At 65.8% G+C, this 18,608-nt stretch overlaps 5 protein-coding genes across 14 annotated transcripts in view; 4 read left to right on the top strand and 1 right to left on the bottom strand.

Annotated features, from left to right (window-relative positions):
* Positions 1-7,321, top strand: part of FERMT3 (FERM domain containing kindlin 3) — a 17,069-nt gene extending 9,748 nt beyond the window's left edge. Inside the window, exons 7-15 of the mRNA XM_051833101.1 lie at positions 4,174-4,281; positions 4,369-4,503; positions 4,584-4,633; positions 4,738-4,862; positions 4,983-5,089; positions 5,369-5,602; positions 5,829-5,953; positions 6,435-6,576; positions 6,747-7,321. Coding sequence (XP_051689061.1) covers positions 4,174-4,281; positions 4,369-4,503; positions 4,584-4,633; positions 4,738-4,862; positions 4,983-5,089; positions 5,369-5,602; positions 5,829-5,953; positions 6,435-6,576; positions 6,747-6,926 — 1,206 coding nt within the window. The 3' untranslated portion in view covers positions 6,927-7,321. The remainder of the gene's footprint in view (positions 1-4,173; positions 4,282-4,368; positions 4,504-4,583; positions 4,634-4,737; positions 4,863-4,982; positions 5,090-5,368; positions 5,603-5,828; positions 5,954-6,434; positions 6,577-6,746) is intronic.
* TRPT1 (tRNA phosphotransferase 1) lies at positions 7,284-16,124 on the bottom strand. 2 transcript variants are annotated; one of them, XM_070069077.1, is made up of 8 exons: positions 15,870-16,124; positions 8,997-9,076; positions 8,695-8,776; positions 8,138-8,307; positions 7,886-8,060; positions 7,669-7,725; positions 7,485-7,595; positions 7,284-7,396 (listed from the first exon to the last, which is right to left on the bottom strand). In XM_070069077.1, the coding sequence occupies exons 2-8, from the start codon at positions 9,066-9,068 to the stop codon at positions 7,308-7,310; spliced, it is 756 nt and encodes a 251-aa protein (XP_069925178.1). In that variant the 5' UTR covers positions 9,069-9,076; positions 15,870-16,124; the 3' UTR covers positions 7,284-7,307. The 2 variants fall into 2 exon arrangements, with proteins under 2 accessions (XP_069925178.1, XP_008251624.2); XM_008253402.4 differs by lacking the exon at positions 15,870-16,124 and adding an exon at positions 9,246-9,438.
* Positions 9,451-11,763, top strand: NUDT22 (nudix hydrolase 22). Of its 3 annotated transcripts, none has more exons than XM_002724184.5 (6): positions 9,451-9,510; positions 9,822-10,322; positions 10,751-10,849; positions 11,215-11,312; positions 11,411-11,504; positions 11,610-11,763. In XM_002724184.5, the coding sequence occupies exons 2-6, from the start codon at positions 9,840-9,842 to the stop codon at positions 11,709-11,711; spliced, it is 876 nt and encodes a 291-aa protein (XP_002724230.3). In that variant the 5' UTR covers positions 9,451-9,510; positions 9,822-9,839; the 3' UTR covers positions 11,712-11,763. The 3 variants fall into 3 exon arrangements, with proteins under 3 accessions (XP_002724230.3, XP_008251627.2, XP_008251628.2); XM_008253405.4 differs by having other exon boundaries at positions 9,490-9,585; XM_008253406.4 differs by having other exon boundaries at positions 9,496-9,598.
* Positions 12,084-14,999, top strand: DNAJC4 (DnaJ heat shock protein family (Hsp40) member C4). Of its 6 annotated transcripts, none has more exons than XM_070069092.1 (7): positions 12,084-12,201; positions 12,512-12,622; positions 13,086-13,179; positions 13,624-13,808; positions 13,895-14,053; positions 14,631-14,717; positions 14,806-14,999. In XM_070069092.1, the coding sequence occupies exons 2-7, from the start codon at positions 12,528-12,530 to the stop codon at positions 14,909-14,911; spliced, it is 726 nt and encodes a 241-aa protein (XP_069925193.1). In that variant the 5' UTR covers positions 12,084-12,201; positions 12,512-12,527; the 3' UTR covers positions 14,912-14,999. The 6 variants fall into 6 exon arrangements, with proteins under 6 accessions (XP_069925193.1, XP_051689084.2, XP_051689083.2 ...); XM_051833124.2 differs by having other exon boundaries at positions 13,892-14,053; XM_051833123.2 differs by lacking the exon at positions 12,084-12,201 and having other exon boundaries at positions 12,210-12,622.
* VEGFB (vascular endothelial growth factor B) lies at positions 15,216-18,608 on the top strand. Of its 2 annotated transcripts, none has more exons than XM_051833116.2 (7): positions 15,216-15,605; positions 16,119-16,161; positions 16,442-16,638; positions 16,756-16,829; positions 17,319-17,354; positions 17,617-17,751; positions 18,207-18,608. In XM_051833116.2, the coding sequence occupies exons 1-7, from the start codon at positions 15,546-15,548 to the stop codon at positions 18,226-18,228; spliced, it is 567 nt and encodes a 188-aa protein (XP_051689076.1). In that variant the 5' UTR covers positions 15,216-15,545; the 3' UTR covers positions 18,229-18,608. The 2 variants fall into 2 exon arrangements, with proteins under 2 accessions (XP_051689076.1, XP_051689074.1); XM_051833114.2 differs by having other exon boundaries at positions 15,270-15,605; positions 17,516-17,751.

Genomic DNA, 18,608 nt, shown 5'->3' with positions numbered 1-18,608 from the left:
TTTGAAAGAGTTATAGGGAGCATAGAGACAGAGAGAGAGGTCTTCCATCCACTGGTTCACTCCCCGGATGGCCGCGATGGCCGGAGCTGAACCGATCCTATCTGAAGCCAGGAGCTTCTTCCGGGTCTCCCACATGGGTGCAGGGGCCCAAGCACTTGGGTCATCGTCCACTGCTTTCCCAGGCCACAGCAGAGAGCTGGACCGGAAGTGGAGCAGCAGACACTCGAACCGGCACCCATATGGGATACCGGCACTGCAGGCGGCAGCTTTACCCCCTCCACCACAGCCCCGGCTCCCAGCCTGAACTCCTGTGCGCCCGGCCTCTGGCCCTGTTAGATTCACCCTGGTCGCGTAAACTTGCAGTGAATTTTCTCGCTTGGGCCAGCATCTCGTGACGTCGCTGTGCCACCACTGCTTTTCCATTCTACTGCCGCCGGGCATGGGCTCTGGCCACGGAGGTGCCGCCACACCGCAGGTCCCCTGGGGAGCGCGCAGACGCCTCCTGTGGCGTGGATTCCAAGAGCGGCGGGCGCCAGGCTGGGCCGGCGCTGTGTAGCTGCAGGGGCCATGTTTCCCCGCCCCTGGACCTGTGCCAGAGTCGCCCGGCTCCGCCCGCATCCTGTCTCCGGGTGGCCGTTCGCATGGGTGTGGGACGGTGCCGCCTGGAACCTGTTTGTTGCCTGAGCCGCTTGATTGAAGCGTAGCCCGCCGACCCCAGGAGTCACTAAGTCTGATTTGTAGTGAGCGCGCACAGCCGTGAAGCATCCCCATGATCTGCTTCTAGAACTTTCCCAGCGCCCAGAAATCCCCGTGCCCGTTGCAGTCGTGTCTCCCTGCACACCGGCCTGGACACACGGATCTGTCTGTCACGTGGCTCTAAGTTGCATTGCCACGGTGGCTGACGCAGTGGCGCCCTTTTTCGTTCGGCTCTCAGCCATTTGGAGGTGCTCATTTTGTAAAGTTTCTGTGCAGGCTCTCAGCCGTTTGTATGGTGAGCTGGTTTTCTTCTTATTGATTTATAGATGCTCTTTGTATATTCTGGGCATGAGCATTTTGTCCAATGGATATGTCGAGGGTTTATTTGCTTTGCTTTGCCTTTTCACTCTCTTAATGGTTTCTTTGGCAAACAGCTGCTCTTAATTTTGTTAAAGACAACTATGTTTTCTTTTTTCAAAAGGTTTATTTATTTATTTGAAAAGCAGAGTTACAGAGAGAGAGAGAGAGAGAGAGAGGTCTTCCACCCACTGTTTCACTCCCCAATTGGCTGCAATGGCCAGAGCCGCGCTGATCCGAAGCCAGGAGCCAGGAGCGTCCTCCGGTGCAGGAGCCCCAGGACGTGGGCATCTTCCACTGCTTTCCCAGGCCGTAGCAGAGAGCTGGATCGGAAGTGGAGCAGCTGGGTCTCAAACTGGTGCCCTTATGGGATGCCGGCACTGCAGGTGGCGGCTTTACTCGCTACACTGAAGTGCCGGCGCCCCCGCCCCTTTAACAAAGATTTCCTGGGGCCGGCGTGGTGGCGCAGTGGGTAAAGCTGCCTCTGCTGCTGCACTGGCTTCCCACATGGGTGCTGCTGGCGACCCGGCTGCTCCACTTCCGATCCAGCTCCCTCCTGGGGCCCCTGGGAAACCCGGGGAGGATGCCTCAAGTCCTCAGGCCCCTGCCCCCGCGCGGAGACCTGGCGGAGCTCCTGGCTCCTGGTCTTGTCCTGGCTGTTGCAGCCACCTGGGGAGTAAAGCAGCAGGTGGAAGACCAGCCTCTCTCTCTGTCTCCCTTTCTTTCTCTCTCTGTAACTCTGCCTTTCAAATAAATAAATAAATACATCTGTTAAAAGTGCATTTATTTATTTATTTGAAAGTCAGTTACAGAGAGAGATCTTCCATTGGCTGGTTTACTCCCCAAATGGTCACACCAGCCAGTGCCGGGCCAGGCTGAAGCCAGGAGCTAGGACTACATCCAGGTCTCCCCGATGGACGGCAGGGACCCCAGAACTTCGGCTTCCTCCACTGCCTTCCCAGGCACACCAGGGGGAGCTGTTTTGGAAGCAGAGCAGCCGGGATTCAAACCAGCAACGTGTAGCAGGTCACAGCCTAACCAGCTGTACCACAGTGCTAGCCCCGTGTTTTCTTTTGTGATGAAAACATTTTGGGGCCGGCGCTGTGGCGTAGCGGGTAAAGCTGCCATCTGCAGTGCCGGCATCCCATATGGGAGCTGGTTCGAGTCCCGGCTGCTCCACTTCTATCCAGCTGTCTGCTCTGGCCTGGGAAAGCAGTAGAAGATGCCCAAGTCCTTGGACCCCTGCACCCACTTGGGAGACCCGGAAGAAGCTCCTGGTTCCTGGCTTCGGATCAGCACAGCTCCAGCCGTTGCAGCCAATTGGGGAGTGAGCCAGTGGATGGAAGACCTTCTCTCTGTCTCCGCCTCTCTCTGTCTGTAACTCTACCTGTCAAATAAATAAATAAAATCTTTAAAAAAAAAATGTTGTGTCCGGGGCAGGCGTTTGCTGTAGATGCCACTTGGGACAGCACTGGGTTTAGGTCCCAGCTCCACTTCTGACTTGGCTTCCTGCTGCCGTGGCCCCTGGAGCAGCGCTGATGGCCTGAAGCCCTGGCTCCGCCGCCCGCCTGGGAGACCCATCTGGAGTTCTGGGCTCCTGGCTTATCTGCCCGACCTGGCTGTTGTTGACATTTGGGGAGTGAACCAGTGGGTGCAAGCTCGCTCGCTCGCTCGCTCTGCTTCTCTGCCCTTCAAATACATTAAAAACAAAACGTGTTGTGTCCTGTAAAAAAAAATCTTTTCTGCCCCACAATCACCAAAGTAGCATTCTCAATAAATAAAAAAATTTAAAATATTTTATTTATTTATTTGAAGGCAGAGTTACAGAGAGGCAGAGAGAGAGAGAGGAGATGGGGGGAGGGAGAGAGAGAGAGAGAGAGAGAGAGGTCTTCCATCCGATGGTTCACTCCCCAATTGTCCACAATGGCCAGAGCGGCACTGATCCGAAGCCAGGAGCCAGGAGCTTCTTCCTGGTCTCCCACGTGGGTGCAGGGGCCCAAGGACTTTTGCCATCTTCCACTGCTTTCCCAGGCCACAGCAGAGAGCTGGATCAGAAGGGGGACAGCCGGGACTAGAACCGGCGCTCATATCAGATGCCAGCGCTGCAGGTGGAGGATTAACCTACTGCTCCACGGTGCCAGCCCCTAAATTAATTAATTAATTTTTAAAAAAGGTAGCATTCTGTTTTTCTGTAAAGGCTATTAAAGATTTCGGTGTTTATCTTTAAAGATTTATCTAGGTATTTGAAAGGCAGAAAGAGAGACAGGGAGAGATTTCTTCCACCTGCTGGTTCACTCCCCAAATGGCCGCAGCAGCCAGGGCTGGGCCAGGCTGGAGCAGGAGCCGGCAGCTTGTTCCAGGTCTCCCACGCGGGTGCAGGGGCCCAGCACGTGGGTCGTCTCCACTGCTTTCCCGGGCCATGGCAGGGAGCTGGACTGGAAGCCCAGCAGCCGGGACTCGAATGGGACCGGTGCCCTTACGAGATGCCAGCGCCACAGGCGGCAAGTTTACCTGCTACGCCGCATGCCAGTCCCCCGCTTCCTCTTAACTCACCATTTTTAGCTCGGTGCCCCACACCGGCCCTGGCTCTGGTCCCCGTTTGTCCGGGTGTCTGCTGAGCTCACTCCCTCACCTGCTGTGGCGCCCTCTCTCTACCTTTCTAGGCTCCTTTTTGATGCCTTTGCTTTGAGTTCTGGTCCGGCCCCCGAGAGGTCCCAGCTCTTCTGAGGGCAGCCAGGACCCCTCTGAGCCTTTGCCCTTCCTGTCCCCTCTCTCTGGAATCTTCTTCCTTCATGCCACTCATCTCTGCGCAGCATGTCACCTCCTCAGGGAAGCCTTCCCGGATCGCTTCCCCACGTTCCGTTCTCTCATCAACCATCACACTTGTGCTGCCCTTGATGGAGGGCGTGGGCGAGCTGTCTCGTGGGAGCGATGTCGTGGACAGTTCTGTCCCCCGCGTGGCTCACCCTGCCTTGGTCTCCCTCGAGAACTGGCAGGTGCCACACGTGGGCTCAGCCACGCCGGGGGAACAGCGCCACCTGTCTGAGCAGCAGGGGCCGGCAGGCTGGGGAGGCGGGGCCTGGGGGACCGCTGCACCTGACCAGCCTCGTGCCCACGCAGACAGACCCGGTGCGGCTGACCCAGCTGTACGAGCAGGCCCGCTGGGACCTGCTGCTGGAGGAGATCGACTGTACGGAGGAGGAGATGATGGTGTTCGCGGCTCTGCAGGTGCCCGGGGTCCCCGGGGAGGGGGGGGCCCTCCTGCGGGACGGGGCGGGGGGCGGCTGGCTCAGCCCTCCCTGGCCGCACCCCCAGTACCACATCAACAAGCTGTCCCAGAGCGGGGAGGCGGGTGAAGCCAGCGGCGCGGACCCGGGGCTGGATGACCTGGACGCGGCCCTGAGCAACCTGGAGGTGAAGCTGGAGGGGTCAGCGCCCGCGGATGTGCTGGTGAGGAGGCGCCGGGGCCGGGCGTGGGCCGGGCGTGGGCCGGGGTCTCGGGGCTCCCCCTGACTCCTCGGCGCCCACAGGACAGCCTCACGGCCATCCCGGAACTCAAGGACCACCTCCGCATCTTCCGGTGAGTGTGCGCCCCGGGCTGGAGGCGGTGGGGGAGCCTGGTCTGGAGCGGGGGTGGGGGCGGCCTGGCACAGACCTCGCCCCGCCCCCGCCCCCGCCCCGCAGACCCCGCAAGCTCACGCTGAAGGGCTACCGCCAGCACTGGGTGGTGTTCAAGGAGACCACGCTCTCCTACTACAAGAGCCAGGACGAGGCCCCGGGAGAGCCCGTTCAGCAGCTCAACCTCAAGGGTGAGTGCCCGAGGCCCACCCGCGGCTGCTCCCACTCTGCCTGGCTCCTCCTGGGGCCAGGGCACCCCTCCGGGCAGGTCCCCCGTACCCACTCGCAGCGCACCCCTCTGCTCCCTGCAGGCTGTGAGGTGGTCCCCGATGTCAACGTCTCTGGCCAGAAGTTCTGCATCAAACTCCTGGTGCCCTCACCCGAGGGCATGAGCGAGATCTACCTGCGATGCCAGGACGTGAGCGGGGCGGGGCGGGGCCGGGACCAGGGGCGGGGCCTGGGAGGGGTGGGCAGGGCAGGAGCAAGGTGGGGCCAGGGCAGGGCGTGGTCTGAGTGGGGCGGGGCTTGGGAGGGGTGGGCGGGGGCGTGGTCTGAGCGGGGCGGGGTGGGGCCTGGGAGGGGTGGGCAGGGCAGGAGCAAGGTGGGGCCAAGGCGGGGCGTGGTCTGAGCTGGGGTGAGTGGGGCGGGGCGGGGCTGAGCTGGCTGGCCCCTCACTCCCACCCCGTCCCCCGCCCAGGAGCAGCAGTATGCCCGCTGGATGGCCGGCTGCCGGCTGGCGTCTAAGGGCCGCACCATGGCGGACAGCAGCTACGCCAGCGAGGTGCAGGCCATTCTGGCCTTCCTCAGCCTGCAGCGTTCGGGCGGCGGGGGCTCCGGCAACCACCCCCAGGGCCCTGACGCCTCGGCTGAGGGCCTCAACCCCTACGGCCTCGTCGCCCCTCGCTTCCAGCGCAAGTTCAAAGCCAAGCAGGTGCCGGAGGGAGTAGGGGACGGGAATATCCACCGCGGTTACCTGGCCTCCCCTGGGGAAGCCAGGTCCCCACCCACTGGGGAGGGCCGCGGTGCCGGTCCCCCAGGGCGTGGCCCTCCGCAGGCTCAGCTAACTGGTTCCATGCCAAGGGGCGAGCGGGGGTCTCTGGAACTTTGCGGGGAGGCGGGGGAGGGCCAGGCAGCCCCTCACCAGCCCGGCCCTGCAGCTCACCCCGCGGATCCTGGAAGCCCACCAGAACGTGGCCCAGCTCTCGCTGACCGAGGCCCAGCTGCGCTTCATCCAAGCCTGGCAGTCGCTACCCGACTTCGGCATCTCCTACGTCACCGTCAGGTGGGCTCCCAGGCCCCGCCCCGCCCACGGAGCCTGGTCTCCACCCCCACCTGCCTCCTGGCCCGCTTGTGCCCACAGCCCCCGAGTGGGTCCCGGGCAGGCCACCCTGTGTCTCCCTCCATTCCACCGGCCCGCAGTAAACACAAGAGACAGGGCTCGGGCCAGGGAGGTGCGAGACCAGCTCCTGTCCCAGCTCTGCCCGACGGCCCCGCCCTGGGCCCCGGTGGGCTGGTCTGGGAGCCAAGGCGATGTGGAGCCCCCCAAGCCTGCAAAGGCGGGGAGGCACTGGCTGATGACTTGTGACACCGAGCAGCTCCGTGACTTAAAGGCCGGATCTGCTAACCGCTCTCAGCACAGCACGTCAGTCACCTCCCGAGCTCCGTGACTCGCTCAGAGACACAGGCAGCCCTGGCTCACTGTGCCAGGCTCCGGGGCCCTGCAGGGTGGAACCCTTGCTCACCGCCCCCCCCCCCCCCGCCAGGTTCAAGGGCAGCAGGAAAGACGAGATCCTGGGCATCGCCAACAACCGACTGATCCGAATCGACCTGGCTGTGGGCGACGTGGTGAAGACCTGGCGTTTCAGCAACATGCGCCAGTGGAATGTCAACTGGGACATCCGGCAGGTGCGGGCGCAGTGAGGGTGGGCGGGGCCGGGCAGGGGCGGGGCCAGGCAGGGCGGGGCGGGGCCAGGCAGGGGCGGGGCCAGGCAGGGCGGGGCGGGGGCCGGGCAGGGGCGGGGCCAGGCGGGGCCGGGCGGGCGCCCCCGCGAGCCCTCTGACGGCGCCCCCTGCAGGTGGCCATCGAGTTTGACGAGCACATCAACGTGGCCTTCAGCTGCGTGTCGGCCAGCTGCCGCATCGTGCACGAGTACATCGGCGGCTACATTTTCCTGTCCACCCGGGAGCGGGCCCGAGGGGAGGAGCTGGACGAGGATCTCTTTCTGCAGCTCACGGGGGGCCACGAGGCCTTTTGAGGGCTGTGTGCCAGCCCTGGCCCTGCTCACCACCTGCCACGGCCACGCCCCAGCCCACGCCCGCTGGGACTCACTGCCCCACGCCCTCTGCAGGCACGCACGAGCTGGACACATTCACCGGCTGCCGCTGGCTTTGTGCAGGCCGGGGCCCTGGTGGGGCCTGACCCCCGCCATCACCCAGGCTAGGGAAGGTGGGCCCTGGGCGCACATGGCGGCCCCTGCCTTATTCTGAGCGCACAAGATCAGCTCCCCGACCCCTGTGCAGCCCCGGGCCCGCGCGGAGGACCCATGGATGTAGCAAAAGGATGAAGAATTATGGCTTCCCACTGGTGTTTCTTTCGTGTTACCTTTTTAAAATTTTGTTTTTATAAATGAATATTTTTATTGTTGGCTCATCCTGCTTCGTCTGGGGCTGTGCTCAGGGCTCTGACCCGCCATCTGCTTGTCCTCAGCCAAGGAGAGGGGCTTTCCTGGGAGAGACGTGAGTTAGTTAGACACAGGGAGAGCTGAGGCCGGGGCCAGGGTTCCGGGACAGGAGCAGGGAGCCACGGTGCTCACGGGTGGGGCGGAGCTGTAGTGCCTCCTTGAAGTACTTGGGCGGCAGGAAGCCGTGGGCGTTCCCCGGGGTCAGGATCACTCCGTTGGCCGAGCGGAAGAAGCGGATCCCATCTGCGAGGGAACCACAGCTAGGACTCCGGCCCTCCCGAAGGCCGGGGCGGTCACTCTCCGCGTCCAGACTCACCTGCCAGAGCTAGCGGCCCGTCGATGAACACGGCCACTTCGCAGTGGGGCCGCATGCCTGCGGAGACCACCGGAGCTGCAGCCCAGGGGCCAGGACCCCGGGCTGGGGCTGGGAGGGGCGTCTCACGCAGGGCATGGGGCGGCATTGGACGAGGGAGCCCGTGACCCTTGGAGGGACCTGGGGGGACACAGCAGGTGCGATCTGCCGGGGCACTGACCACTGATGACGCCGGGGTCCCCCGGCAGTCCCGGGGCCAGGTGGATGTGCGTCCTTCCTCGGCAGGACAGGCCCTGGAGCAGGATGGACGGCCAGTGCTTCCGGAAAGTACCATGGACCAGCGTCTGCGGCAGGGCCTGTGGTGTCTCCAGAGGCCTCAGCTCCAACTCCGGCACCTGCGACGGGCAGCAGTCAGTCCCCCGGCACGAGCAGGGGTCCCCTCTGGCTCTCCCACTCGTCCCCTGTGCCCCACCTGCAGGGAGTGGCCCTGATTGGCCCGGATGAGAGGGCCGGTGCTGGGGTCCCCCGGCTGCAGGGCAAAGCGCTGCTTCTCACTGGCGTCCACCACGCGCTGCACGTCTTCTGCTGAGAAGCCGCGGAACTGTGGCAGCTGCAGGAGGGCGCCCAGCGGCACGAAGCCATCTGCAGGCAGACAGGGGAAACAGAGCCCGGGCCCGGGCCCCCGCTGTGTGGGCTCCCCTTTCTGGGCCTCAGCTTCCCCAAATGACAAGGGACGAGGATCTGCCGGGTGGGGGGGTGTCAGGGGCAGGAAAAAGCGCTTAGCATAGTCCCCTGGCCCAGACAGGACACCGAATGACCCCCAAGTTCCCACCCCTGGGATGCGCTTAGTGGGCTACCTGGCTGGAGGCGGCATCTCCAGGCTCCACCGCCCCGTGGACCTGACACAGGCCTCAGGGCCTTGCTCTTCTCTGTGCCTTCCTCACAGAGGAAGCGGGAGCCACGGACAAGGGGTCACAGGCTCAGATCGTCCCGACTGCTCCTCACCCAGCCTCCACGTCCCTCACTTACCAGGCCCCATGGGAAGCCCCAGCTTCAAGGCACCGTGGCGCAGGGCATAGGACAGAGCCTTGGACAGCTGCACATCTCGGTCCTAAGAGAGCCCAGAGGTGGCCGCTGGCCTCCATGGAGACCTTGCCCTGCTGCCCACCCTGAACCCGGAATGACCGGTCCCTGCAGGGGCAGGGCAGAGTGGGCAGAGCCCCTGTGATCTCCAGGAATTCTAAGACCCATCAGCCCACCCCCGGTCAGGAAGCCAGGGCTCTGAAAGTCCCCTCCGCTGTCCCGCGAGGGCGGGGTGGCAAGGAGCGCACCTGTTCCCGGGGTCTGTGAGCCCTTCTACCCTTGGGCGCTGTTGCCTCCTGCCTCCTTCCTCCAGAGTTCATGGCCAGACCTGTGGGTAGCAGGGGGATGTGGGGGCCGCTTCCAGCACCCTCCCAGGTCCCCACGTGCCCGGAGTCACAAAGCCTCAGGATGTCAGGGCTGGGAGGCGAATACACGCGCGTCCCACCCCGAATCTCTGGTGCAAGGACAGAAACGAAGGCCCAGCAGGCAACACTTGCCCAAGGTCACACTGGCAGTCACGCAGGCCAGCGAGGCCAAGCCCAGCGCTCGACTGGCGGGTGCGCCCCGCAAGGCGGGCCTGGAGCGCAGAGGCCGGGCAGGGCCCACAGGGCGGGCGGAAGCGCGGAGGACCAGGGGCCGGGGCCGGGATGGCTTTAAGCGACGGGAGGCGGGGCTCTCCGGCCCGCCAATGAGAAGCCGCGGGCGAAGGGGCGGGCACTTCCGCTTCAGGGAAGGGGCGGGGCCTGCGGGCGCAGCCGGCCGGTGAGTTCCGAGTGCCGGCTTTGGAGGCTGGAGATCCCGGATCCGGGAGGGGATCCCGCTCGTCCCGGGTTGGAGGCAGGACCATGGGGTTTGCGGAACATGGGCGTTTGGGGGGGCCCGGGATGTCCAGGTGGTAGGGATGCCCGGGAGTCTCCAGGGATTTCTGCCAGCGGGAGTCCCAGGCACTCTGCGGACTGTCCGTGGAGTGGTCAGTGGGGTGCAGGAGGGTTGGGGCACCCTCAGGAGGTCTGTGAAAAGGGCGCCGCGGCCACGGGTCCCCTCACCCCCACGGGCCTGGTTGTGTCCTCCAGAGCCGCCCTGTCCAGACCATGGACGCCGAGGTGTCGCTGCTCCTTCAGTGCCCTGCGGGGGGCCTGCCCCAGGAGCAGGTGCGGGTCGAGCTGAGTCCAGCCCACGACCGCCGCCCACTGCCAGGAGGGGACAAGGCCATCACTGCCATCTGGGAGAGCCGGCTCCAGACCCAGCCCTGGCTCTTTGACGCCCCCAAGTTCCGCCTGCACACGGCCACACTGACCGCCCCCATGGGCTCTCGGGAGCCAGAGCTGCTCCTGCGCCTGGGCCTTACATCCTACCGAGACTTCCTGGGCACCAACTGGGCCAGCTCGGCCGCCTGGCTGCAGCAGCAGGGGGCCGCCGACTGGGGCGACAGGCAGGCCTATCTGGCGGACCCCCTGGGAGTGGGTGCCGCTCTGGCCACTGCTGACGACTTCCTGGTCTTCCTGCGCCGCTCTCAGCAAGTGGCTGAGGCTCCTGGGCTGGTGGACGTGCCCGGGGGGCACCCTGAGCCTCAGGTGAGACTCCAGGCTGGGCGCGAAGACCCGGAGAGCTCGGGCAGCTGGGGCTCTAAGCTCTCCCGGCTTCGGCTTCCTCATCCTGAATGGGAAAACTGGCCCGGTGTTCTGCTGGAAGCGCACAGAGCTTGCCGCGGCGGGCAGGGTGCCACTCAGCCTGTCCTGCCCCTCGCTCAGCCCCGCAGCCTCCCCTGCTGCCGAGCCCTGCCCTCCCTCCCCTGCTCCAGACCCGTGGGGAGCTAGGAACCGTGGGGGTGGAGAGGTGGGTAGAGGAAGGAGATGCTGTCCCCCAGCCCCAGCCCCTGGCTGGGCCTCCGGCTGCGCATGTGGGGTAAGAGGGTCGCCAAGGAGCTTGCACCGTGCCCACCCCAGGCCCTCGGGGCCAGCAAGTGGGGGGGGGGGCAGGAGCTGAGCCTGATCTCTCCCAGGCCCTGTGCCCTGGTGACAGCCCCCAGCACAAGGACCTGCCCGGGGAGCTGGTGGTCCGTGAGCTCTTCTCCAGTGTCCTGCAGGAGATCTGTGACGAGGTGAGTGCGGAATGGTCCAGACGGCCTGGTGGGCACCGGGGGAGGCGATTTCTACAGGTCTGTGTTTGCAGGAGGGCCTGCAGGCATTCTGGCATGGAGGCGAGCCCTGAGTGCGAATTTTGCCCTCAGCTCCTGTGCCCTGGGGCTTCCGGGGATGCACTTCTTGCTACTCCCGGAGTTTGCTGAAGTGGGAGTGCCAGCTAAGGAACTGACTTCCCACAGGGCGGCTTGTTCCCTCTGTCTCTCGGTTTTCCCGTCTGTAAAATGAACACACCCAGGAGCTGATGTTCTGGGAAGCCACAAAGTGACTGCCAGGGGTGGAGATGTGGGCGGCGCACTGACAGGCGGGCCCCCACCCCACCCAGGTGAACTTGCCGCTGTCCACCCTGAGCCAGCCCCTGCTGTTGGGCATCGCCCGCAACGAGACCAGCGCCGGCCGTGCCAGTGCTGAGTTCCATGTCCAGTGAGTTCTGGGTTTGGGGGGAGGTGGGTGGTGAGGGGCAGGGCCGGAGCTCCACCAGGACTGGGAACCCCCCAAGCCACCCCCCTGTCCTTGCCCAGATGCAGCCTGACCTCTGAGCAGGTCAGGGAGTACTACCTGAGCGGCGGACCCGAGGCCCACGAATCCACAGGGATCATCTTTGTGGAGACACAGGTGTGGCCTGGGGTCGGGACCCGCAGGGGCTGCGGGGGCAGAGGGCAGCGGGGCCAGGGCGGGCGCCGGGTGTCTGAGTCCCGCTGTGTCCCCGTGTCCCCGCAGCGCGTGTGGAGGCTGCAGGAGACGGAGATGTGGGCCGAGCTCTGCCCCTCTGCCAAGGGCGCCATCCTTCTCTACAACCGCCTGCAGGGGAGTCCCGCCTAGGCCCTCGCTGGACCCCCACAGCTCTGCAGACAATAAAGGCCTTTTTCTTGAACTCCGTTAGCATCTGCTGTGTCCCTGACTCAGAGGGGGCTGCAGGGAGAGCCCCAGGCGGCTGACATGACAGGACAAGGGACTTGCCGCAACACGCTCGCACGCGCGCTCCCGGGCGCCAGTGGAGTGGCAGCAGCTCCGTGGACTCTGCCTCGCTGCAGCGCGGGACCACGGCCCAGTCCGCAGAAGCGAGGGGCAGCGGAATCCCCAGTGAGGGCTGGCTCTGCCCGCTCTGCCCTCCGGCCCGGCGCCGGCGGCTGTCAGCACCTCCACACGCCTCGCTTCGGTGGGTTGGCCCAAGGAGTCAAGGGCCAATAGGCACGGGGGGCGTGGTCTTCGGGGCCTTCCTGCGCGGTGGGCGTGGCCCGGCCGTTTCAGCCAATAAAGGTGCAGGGCGGTGCCTGACGGGGAGCAGGAAATGGCGGCGGCCGCGGAGTCCGTGAGTGCGGCGGGGGCGGGGCTTGACTGCGGCCCCTCCTTCGCCAGCTCCCTAATTTCCTGGGTGGGGAGGGGTCTCGGCGCGCTGGGCGGGCTGTGCAGACGCTGAGGCCGAGCGGGGAGGGCCCCGGACGCCGGGGTCAGGACCCTGGACTCGGGGATCGGATCCTAGGCCAGGAGGCAGCCCTCCCCGCGGCTGTCTTGCTCCGTAAAGAACGGGGCCGGGCTCCTTCCTGCGCCTTGGCCCGGACCGCTTGGAGGCTGGCCCGCCTGGCCCCCATGCACTCCCCTTGGTGGGCTCCTCTCCCCAGCTGCCCGCCCGTCGTCATGCCGCCCTTGTGGTCCCTGCTGCCCCCGCGCCTATGTCGCCGGTGGCCCCGCAGCCCTCCCTGCCGGCTCTTCGGAGCGGCCGCCGCGCAGCGGTGAGTGGGGCGCCGGCCCGGCTGGCTGTTCGGTGGGTGTGCGTTGAGGGTCTGCGCCTCAGGGCTCGGCCCAGGTAACCCTCACCTTCAGAGCCGAGGACACTGGACGGGAGATGAGGAGCCTGCCCCTAAGGCCCCGAGTGAAGTGGCTGACCGGACCCTGAGCCCAAGCCAAACCCAGTGCTCTTTCCACAGTGGCTGTCAGGCTTCATTCGGGACCACTGGGGGTGTGGGGGAGGCCGGGTATGAGCGTGCAGCTTCCTGGGCCCCGGATCAGGTGGGACAAGATTTCCACGCACGGGGGAGAAAGGGCTGACCCGCAGCAGCGAGAGGCACCCTCCAGGAGAGGGGTGATCTGGAGGTCGGTCCGTCTTGGGACCTCCTCCACCTCCCGGTGGCTGAGTGCGGGGTGTGGCCCAGGAGGAGGGAGGGGAGTCCTGCAGGTTCGGGCCTCTCTCCGTAGATCCAGCCCCAGGAATTACTATGAACTGTTGGGGGTGCATCCTGGTGCCAGCGCTGCAGAAGTGAAACGCGCCTTCTTCGCCAAGTCCAAAGAGGTACCGGTGCCCCGACGGCCGGGCAGGAGGTCTGAGCCGGGTGGGGATGCCCTGGAGAGACCCGTGTCGTCCCTTCAGCCTGCATGGGTGCTGGGAAAGTGCTCCAGGGGCAGGGGTCTGGCCACCTGGGAAAGCTAAGGGGGCAGGAGCCAGGGGTCCAGTCTGATGGGTCGGGCTTGGGTTTCTTAGCCTGCCTGTCCGCTCTTCAGAAACCTGGGCCGGACCTGTGGTGAGCGCCGGGGGCTGGCAGCTGGGAAGGACTTGAGGGGAGGGGCCAGGAGGCTGTGTTTGCTGACCCTGTGGGCTTTCTGGAGGGGTGGACAGGCCTGAGATTGGGCGTCACGGCCCACACAGGGCCTCCGGGAGTGATGTGATCCCTCGTGGGTGGACGTGACCGGGGTGGGCCCAGGGAAGGGAGGTAAGGGGAGTCCCCCTGTATCCCAGCTGCACCCGGATAGAGACCCTGGAAACCCAGCGCTGCACGGCCGCTTTGTGGAGCTGAGTGAGGCGTACCGCGTGCTCAGCCGTGAGCAGAGCCGCCGCAGCTATGACCACCAGCTCCGCTCAGCTAGCCCCCCAAAGTCTGCAGGGACCACAGCCCATGCCAATCCTGCCCGCCAGACACACAGGTACCGGAGTCCTGCCCTGCGGGCTTCCACGCTCAGGCCTTCTGGGGAGACTCATTGCATCCTGTCCCTTCCTCGCCTCCCAGCAGCTCCTGGGAACCCCCCAATGCGCAGTACTGGGCCCAGTTTCACCGCGTGAGGCCGCAGGGACCGGGGGCCAGACAGCAGCACCAGCACAACCAGCGGGTACTGGGGTACTGCCTCCTGCTCATGCTGGCCGGCATGGGCCTGCACTACGCCGCCTTCAGGTGCGTCCCCGGCCTCCCGGGCGTTGGGCAGAGGGCGGGGGAAGCCCAGTGTGGCCGCCGGCCAACGCACCCCACAGCCCCCAGCCTCGTGTCTCCCAACGGAAGACTTGCAGGAACTCGGGCTCTGGGCCTACTCCTTGCTAAGAGTCACCTCTGTCACTTTCCACTCCTTCATAATTTGAATGTGAATCCGTGGTGTTGGCTGCCAAGGAGGGCTGGGGCCAACCAAAACCGTGCACAGGAGGTAAATGCATTGTCACCGGGCCCCTCAGCCGCCGTCCCACGCAATGACCTGGATTTCCTACAGCAAAGACACCCAGGGGCCAGTGCCCCATTCAGCGACAGACCCTCATGTCCATGGCTGTTGTCACCTTGTGACACCTTGTGAGCAGGACAGCCAGGGGCCTTGGGGTGCCATTGATGCTGGCCACGCCCTGGCCACTCTGCACCCCGCTGCTCACCTGTGACGGGCAGGGTCAGGTGAGGCCCCACAGGTGGAAAGCTATGAGTGTCTAGAGTGAGGTGGGGGGACAGGACCTGGGGGACAGCAGGGCTGACTGTAGCCCACCGCCCGCAGGAAGCTGGAGCAGGTGCACCGTGGCTTCATGGATGAAAAGGACCGGATCATCACGGCCATCTACAACGACACCCGGGCCAGGGCCAGGTCTGTCTCTGCTTTCCTCTGCCCGACCCCTGTCCTGGCGCCACCCTCCAGGACCCCTGCCCGGACGTTCAGGTGCTCTCTCCTCCAGGGCAAACAGGGCCAGGCTCCAGCAGGAGCGACTACAGAGGCAGCAGCCAGCGCCCCCCGGATCTCCCCAGGACCCCAGGATCGTGCCGGGGGCCCCCAGCCCTTGAGGGGCTCACCTGGATGGGGCCTGCAGTGTGCTCGCAGGGCTCCACGCTCCCCCACAACGCGTGCAATAAAGTGATTCTCAGAGCTGGAGTCCAGACCCCTCCTTCGCGTCCAGTGCCCCCTGCCCGGCCTCTCCCAGGGGCAGCGCCCCGCCCTCCGGGATCTGGCAGTGGTGACCCGAGAGCCCGGCCCCCTGGGCGGCGCGTCCCCTTTCCCCTGCAGCGCCGGGAGGGGGTGTGTGGAGGGGGCGGGCCCCGCCAGCGGCCTCCCCCCCACCCCCGCCCCGCCCCCGCCCCACGGCCCGGTGGGGAGCGCGTGTCTGGGTCACATGAGCCGCCCGCCCGCCAGCCCGGGCCCGGCCCCCCGCCACCCCCGCCGTCCCCGCCGCCGCCGCCCGCCACCGCCGCCACCACCACCGGCTGCCCGCCCGCCCGGCTCCTCCGGCCGCCGCCGCCGCGCTACGCTGCGCTGCCTGCGCCCAGGGCTCGGGAGGGGGCCGCGGAGGAGCCGCCCCCCACGCCCGGCCCCCGCTCGCCGCGCCCGGGCCCGCGCCATGGGGCTCTGGCTGCCGCCGCCCCCTGCGCCACCGGGTTAGGGCAATGCGGGCGACCCCGGCGCGCGGCCCCCGCGGGCACCATGAGCCCCCTGCTCCTCCGCCTGCTGCTCGCCGCGCTCCTGCAGCTGGCCCCCGCCCAGGTACGTGCGTCCTCCACATCCCGCCCGCCGCCGTGCCCTCTCAAGGTTGGCGGAAGTGGGGAGGCGCCGAGCGGCCTCCGCCAGGGGATCCACAGGGTCCAGCCTCGAACTCCAGCATCGCGGGGCCCGGCTCGGGCATCCCCCCAGGAGGTGCCCCTGCCCGCCGGCCTGCTAGCCCGCCAGCCCGCCCAGGGGCCACTGCCCCGCCCCGCCCGATCCCCTGGGCGCCAAGGAGAGCGGGAGCTGCCTCAGTGCCTGCCGGACCTGGTTCGGTGCCCTCTGTGCCGCTCCTGACCTGCAGCCACCAGCACCTGCCTGGCAGAGGCTCGAAGAGTTGACTCTGCCGGGAGACCGCAGCTGGCAGAACTGGGCCGGGCAGGTCCCAGGTGGCCGGGAGAGGACCGCTAACGCCAGAGTGAAGCCCAGGATTACAGCAGTCTGAAGCCTCCTGCGCCAGCGCAGGGCGAGCCCCTCCCAAGTGCACCCTGGGTCCAGCTCTCTTCTCTCCCACAGGCCCCTGTCCCCCAGCCTGATGCCCCTGGCCACCAGAAGAAAGGTAAGGTTGCACTGCCTTTGCGCTAGCCGGCACAAGAGGGCCTGCCCCAGCCCCAGGCTCCAGGCTCGTCTAACCACGGCTCCCCTAGACGGCGCACACTTTTACTCTGCCCATCTCACAGAGAGGAGACTGAGGCGGTGGATTAAACAGGACAAGAAAGGACAGGTTGGGAGGGCAGGGAGGTGGCCAGTGGGGAGGGTGGCCGTGACACGTGACACAGGCCCTGGGGAACGGCTGCAGGAAACCCAGTGGGGACTTAACCTTTACCGTCTGCCTCTAGTGGTGTCATGGATAGATGTGTACGCCCGCGCCACCTGCCAGCCACGGGAGGTGGTGGTGCCCTTGACCGTGGAGCTCATAGGCACTGTGGCCAAGCAGCTGGTGCCCAGCTGTGTGACCGTGCAGCGCTGCGGTGGCTGCTGCCCTGACGATGGCCTGGAGTGTGTGCCCACGGGGCAGCACCAGGTCCGGATGCAGGTATGGCCAGGTGGGACAAGTGGCTGTGGTACAGGCTGGCACTCCTGCGGGGCAGGGCCCTGGGCACCCCTTCTCTCTCTCACGCTCTCTCCGCCCCCACTTTTGTCTTGCGCACAGATCCTCATGGTCCGGTACCCGAGCAGTCAGCTGGGGGAGATGTCCCTGGAGGAACACAGTCAGTGTGAATGCAGGTGCCAGCCAGGCCCAGCTTCGAGGCTGGGAGTCCAGGCGGGGAGGGGGGTGTGCTGGTCACACCAGAGCGGGGATCAGGCTGCCAGCAGAGCCAGAGGTAGGCCTGGGACGTGCTGCAAGTGAGGCGCACGCAGGCACCTGTGTCGTGGCAATGCGCGTTAAGCCACCGCACCCGCATGAGCACCGGTTCAAGTCCGGCTGCTCCACTTCCAATCCAGCTCCCTGCTAATGTGCTGGGGAGGCAGCAGAAGCTGGCTTGAGTGCTTGGGCCCCTGCCGTCCCCCGGGAGACCCCGATGGAGTTCCATGCTCCTGACTTCCAGCTGGCTCAACCCTGGCTGTTGTAGCCACTAGCAGAGCGAACCAGTGGATGGAAGATGTCTCTGTAACTCCGCCTTTCAATCAATCAGTCTTTGAAAAAAAAAGAGGGGGTGCACAGGTTTCCTGATCCTCCTCCCCTTTGTCTCTGTCTCTCTTACTACTTTTCAGACCAAAAAAGAGAGAGAGTGCTGTGAAGGCCGACAGGTGAGTGCTCGCGTGGGCGGGCCAGGGGTGTGGGAGTGAGGGGGGAGGCAGCTGCGGTTCCTTCCCGGCTCTCTCCTCCCACCTGTCCCCCCCACCCCCCCACCCCCAGCTCCCGGGAAGACTCTTCCTTCCCGCCCCAGACATGTCGCTTCTCCTCCTAGGGCTGCCACTCCCCACCACCGTCCCCAGCCCCGCTCCGTTCGGGGCTGGGACTCCGCCCCCGGGGCACCCTCCCCAGCTGACGTCACTCATCCCACTCCAGCCCCAGGCCCCTCTGCCCACGCTGCGCCCAGCGCCGCCAGCGCCCTGACCCCCAGACCTGCCGCTGCCACTGCCGACGCCGCAGCTTCCTCCGTTGCCAAGGGCGGGGCTTAGAGCTCAACCCAGACACCTGCAGGTGAGGGGTCTGTGGGGTGGCGGTTGCCTGGGAAGGCATCGAGGCCCTGGCTTGGAGCAGGTCCAGGGTGAGCCTGCCAGTGGGAGGAGAGCCAGCAAAGGGGAAGCTCTTGAATGTGTTGAACAAATATTTACTAAGTGTCTGCTGGCACGGGCCTTGGCATAAACAAGGCTCCCGTTCCAGTTCGGGTGTTGGGCACGAGGAGGAGTAATGCCAGCAGAGGATGTGCAGGGCTGGGGTGGGGGCACCTGCCTGGAGCCTTCCAACCTGGGAAGCCCTGGGCCTTCCCAGCGGCCGCCTCTGGGAGGCACTGGCTCCTGCAGGAACCCTTGTGTACCCCTGCATCCCCGTGGGCAGCAGCATGCGGGCCGGGAGCGGACGGGGCTCCCGGAGGGTAACAGCCGTGTGTGGAGAGGAGCTGGGCTGAGCTCCCCTCTCCGCCCGCCCTCCCGCAGGTGCCGGAAGCTGCGAAGGTGACACACTGCTTTCCAGACCACACGCCGGTGGGGAAGGGAGCGGAACCTGGGGGAACACGGCCAGCCCAGGTGCCGACCTCAGCCTGGGCCGACGCTGCTCCAGGCCCTGGGCCACTCCCGCCCGCCATGTCGCCCTGAGGCTGCCATCTGGGGCAGGGTGCACAGGGCTGGGCAAAGGGACTTGGAGAGCGGCGGTTACCAGCCGCGGGAGCATGGGGTACTGCCTCAGGTTTTAGCCACCCTGTGCAAGTGAGCCTCTTGCAAGCGGCTCCTCCCTCCCCTCCCAAGGACCCCAGACATCTGCCAACAATGGGATTTGGGCTGTGGCCTGAAAACTGTGACCCTCCCCCCCAACCCCGATAAAAGACGTAAGGAGCTGTT

This window comes from Oryctolagus cuniculus, chromosome 1 (genome assembly GCF_964237555.1).
Source record: "Oryctolagus cuniculus chromosome 1, mOryCun1.1, whole genome shotgun sequence".
NCBI lineage: Eukaryota > Metazoa > Chordata > Mammalia > Lagomorpha > Leporidae > Oryctolagus > Oryctolagus cuniculus.
This window is presented reverse-complemented; position numbering and strand designations above follow the sequence as displayed.

Excerpts from the sequence above, each read along its gene's own strand:
- TRPT1 (XM_070069077.1), bottom strand. The coding sequence starts at position 9,068 with ATGAACTCTGGAGGAAGGAGGCAGGAGGCAACAGCGCCCAAGGGTAGA. Across the intron at positions 7,726-7,885 it reads GGACCCCGGCGTCATCAGTG|GCATGCGGCCCCACTGCGAA; the intron begins GTCAGTGCCCCG and ends TGGTCTCCGCAG. Across the intron at positions 7,397-7,484 it reads ACTACAGCTCCGCCCCACCC|GAAAGCCCCTCTCCTTGGCT; the intron begins GTGAGCACCGTG and ends CGTCTCTCCCAG.
- NUDT22 (XM_002724184.5), top strand. The coding sequence starts at position 9,840 with ATGGACGCCGAGGTGTCGCTGCTCCTTCAGTGCCCTGCGGGGGGCCTG. Across the intron at positions 10,850-11,214 it reads TGCAGGAGATCTGTGACGAG|GTGAACTTGCCGCTGTCCAC; the intron begins GTGAGTGCGGAA and ends CACCCCACCCAG. Across the intron at positions 11,313-11,410 it reads AGTGCTGAGTTCCATGTCCA|ATGCAGCCTGACCTCTGAGC; the intron begins GTGAGTTCTGGG and ends GTCCTTGCCCAG.
- DNAJC4 (XM_051833119.2), top strand. The coding sequence starts at position 12,868 with ATGAGCGTGCAGCTTCCTGGGCCCCGGATCAGGTGGGACAAGATTTCC. Across the intron at positions 13,180-13,623 it reads TCTTCGCCAAGTCCAAAGAG|CTGCACCCGGATAGAGACCC; the intron begins GTACCGGTGCCC and ends CCTGTATCCCAG. Across the intron at positions 14,054-14,630 it reads CTGCACTACGCCGCCTTCAG|GAAGCTGGAGCAGGTGCACC; the intron begins GTGCGTCCCCGG and ends CACCGCCCGCAG.
- VEGFB (XM_051833114.2), top strand. The coding sequence starts at position 15,546 with ATGAGCCCCCTGCTCCTCCGCCTGCTGCTCGCCGCGCTCCTGCAGCTG. Across the intron at positions 16,162-16,441 it reads CCCTGGCCACCAGAAGAAAG|TGGTGTCATGGATAGATGTG; the intron begins GTAAGGTTGCAC and ends GTCTGCCTCTAG. Across the intron at positions 16,639-16,755 it reads AGCACCAGGTCCGGATGCAG|ATCCTCATGGTCCGGTACCC; the intron begins GTATGGCCAGGT and ends TCTTGCGCACAG.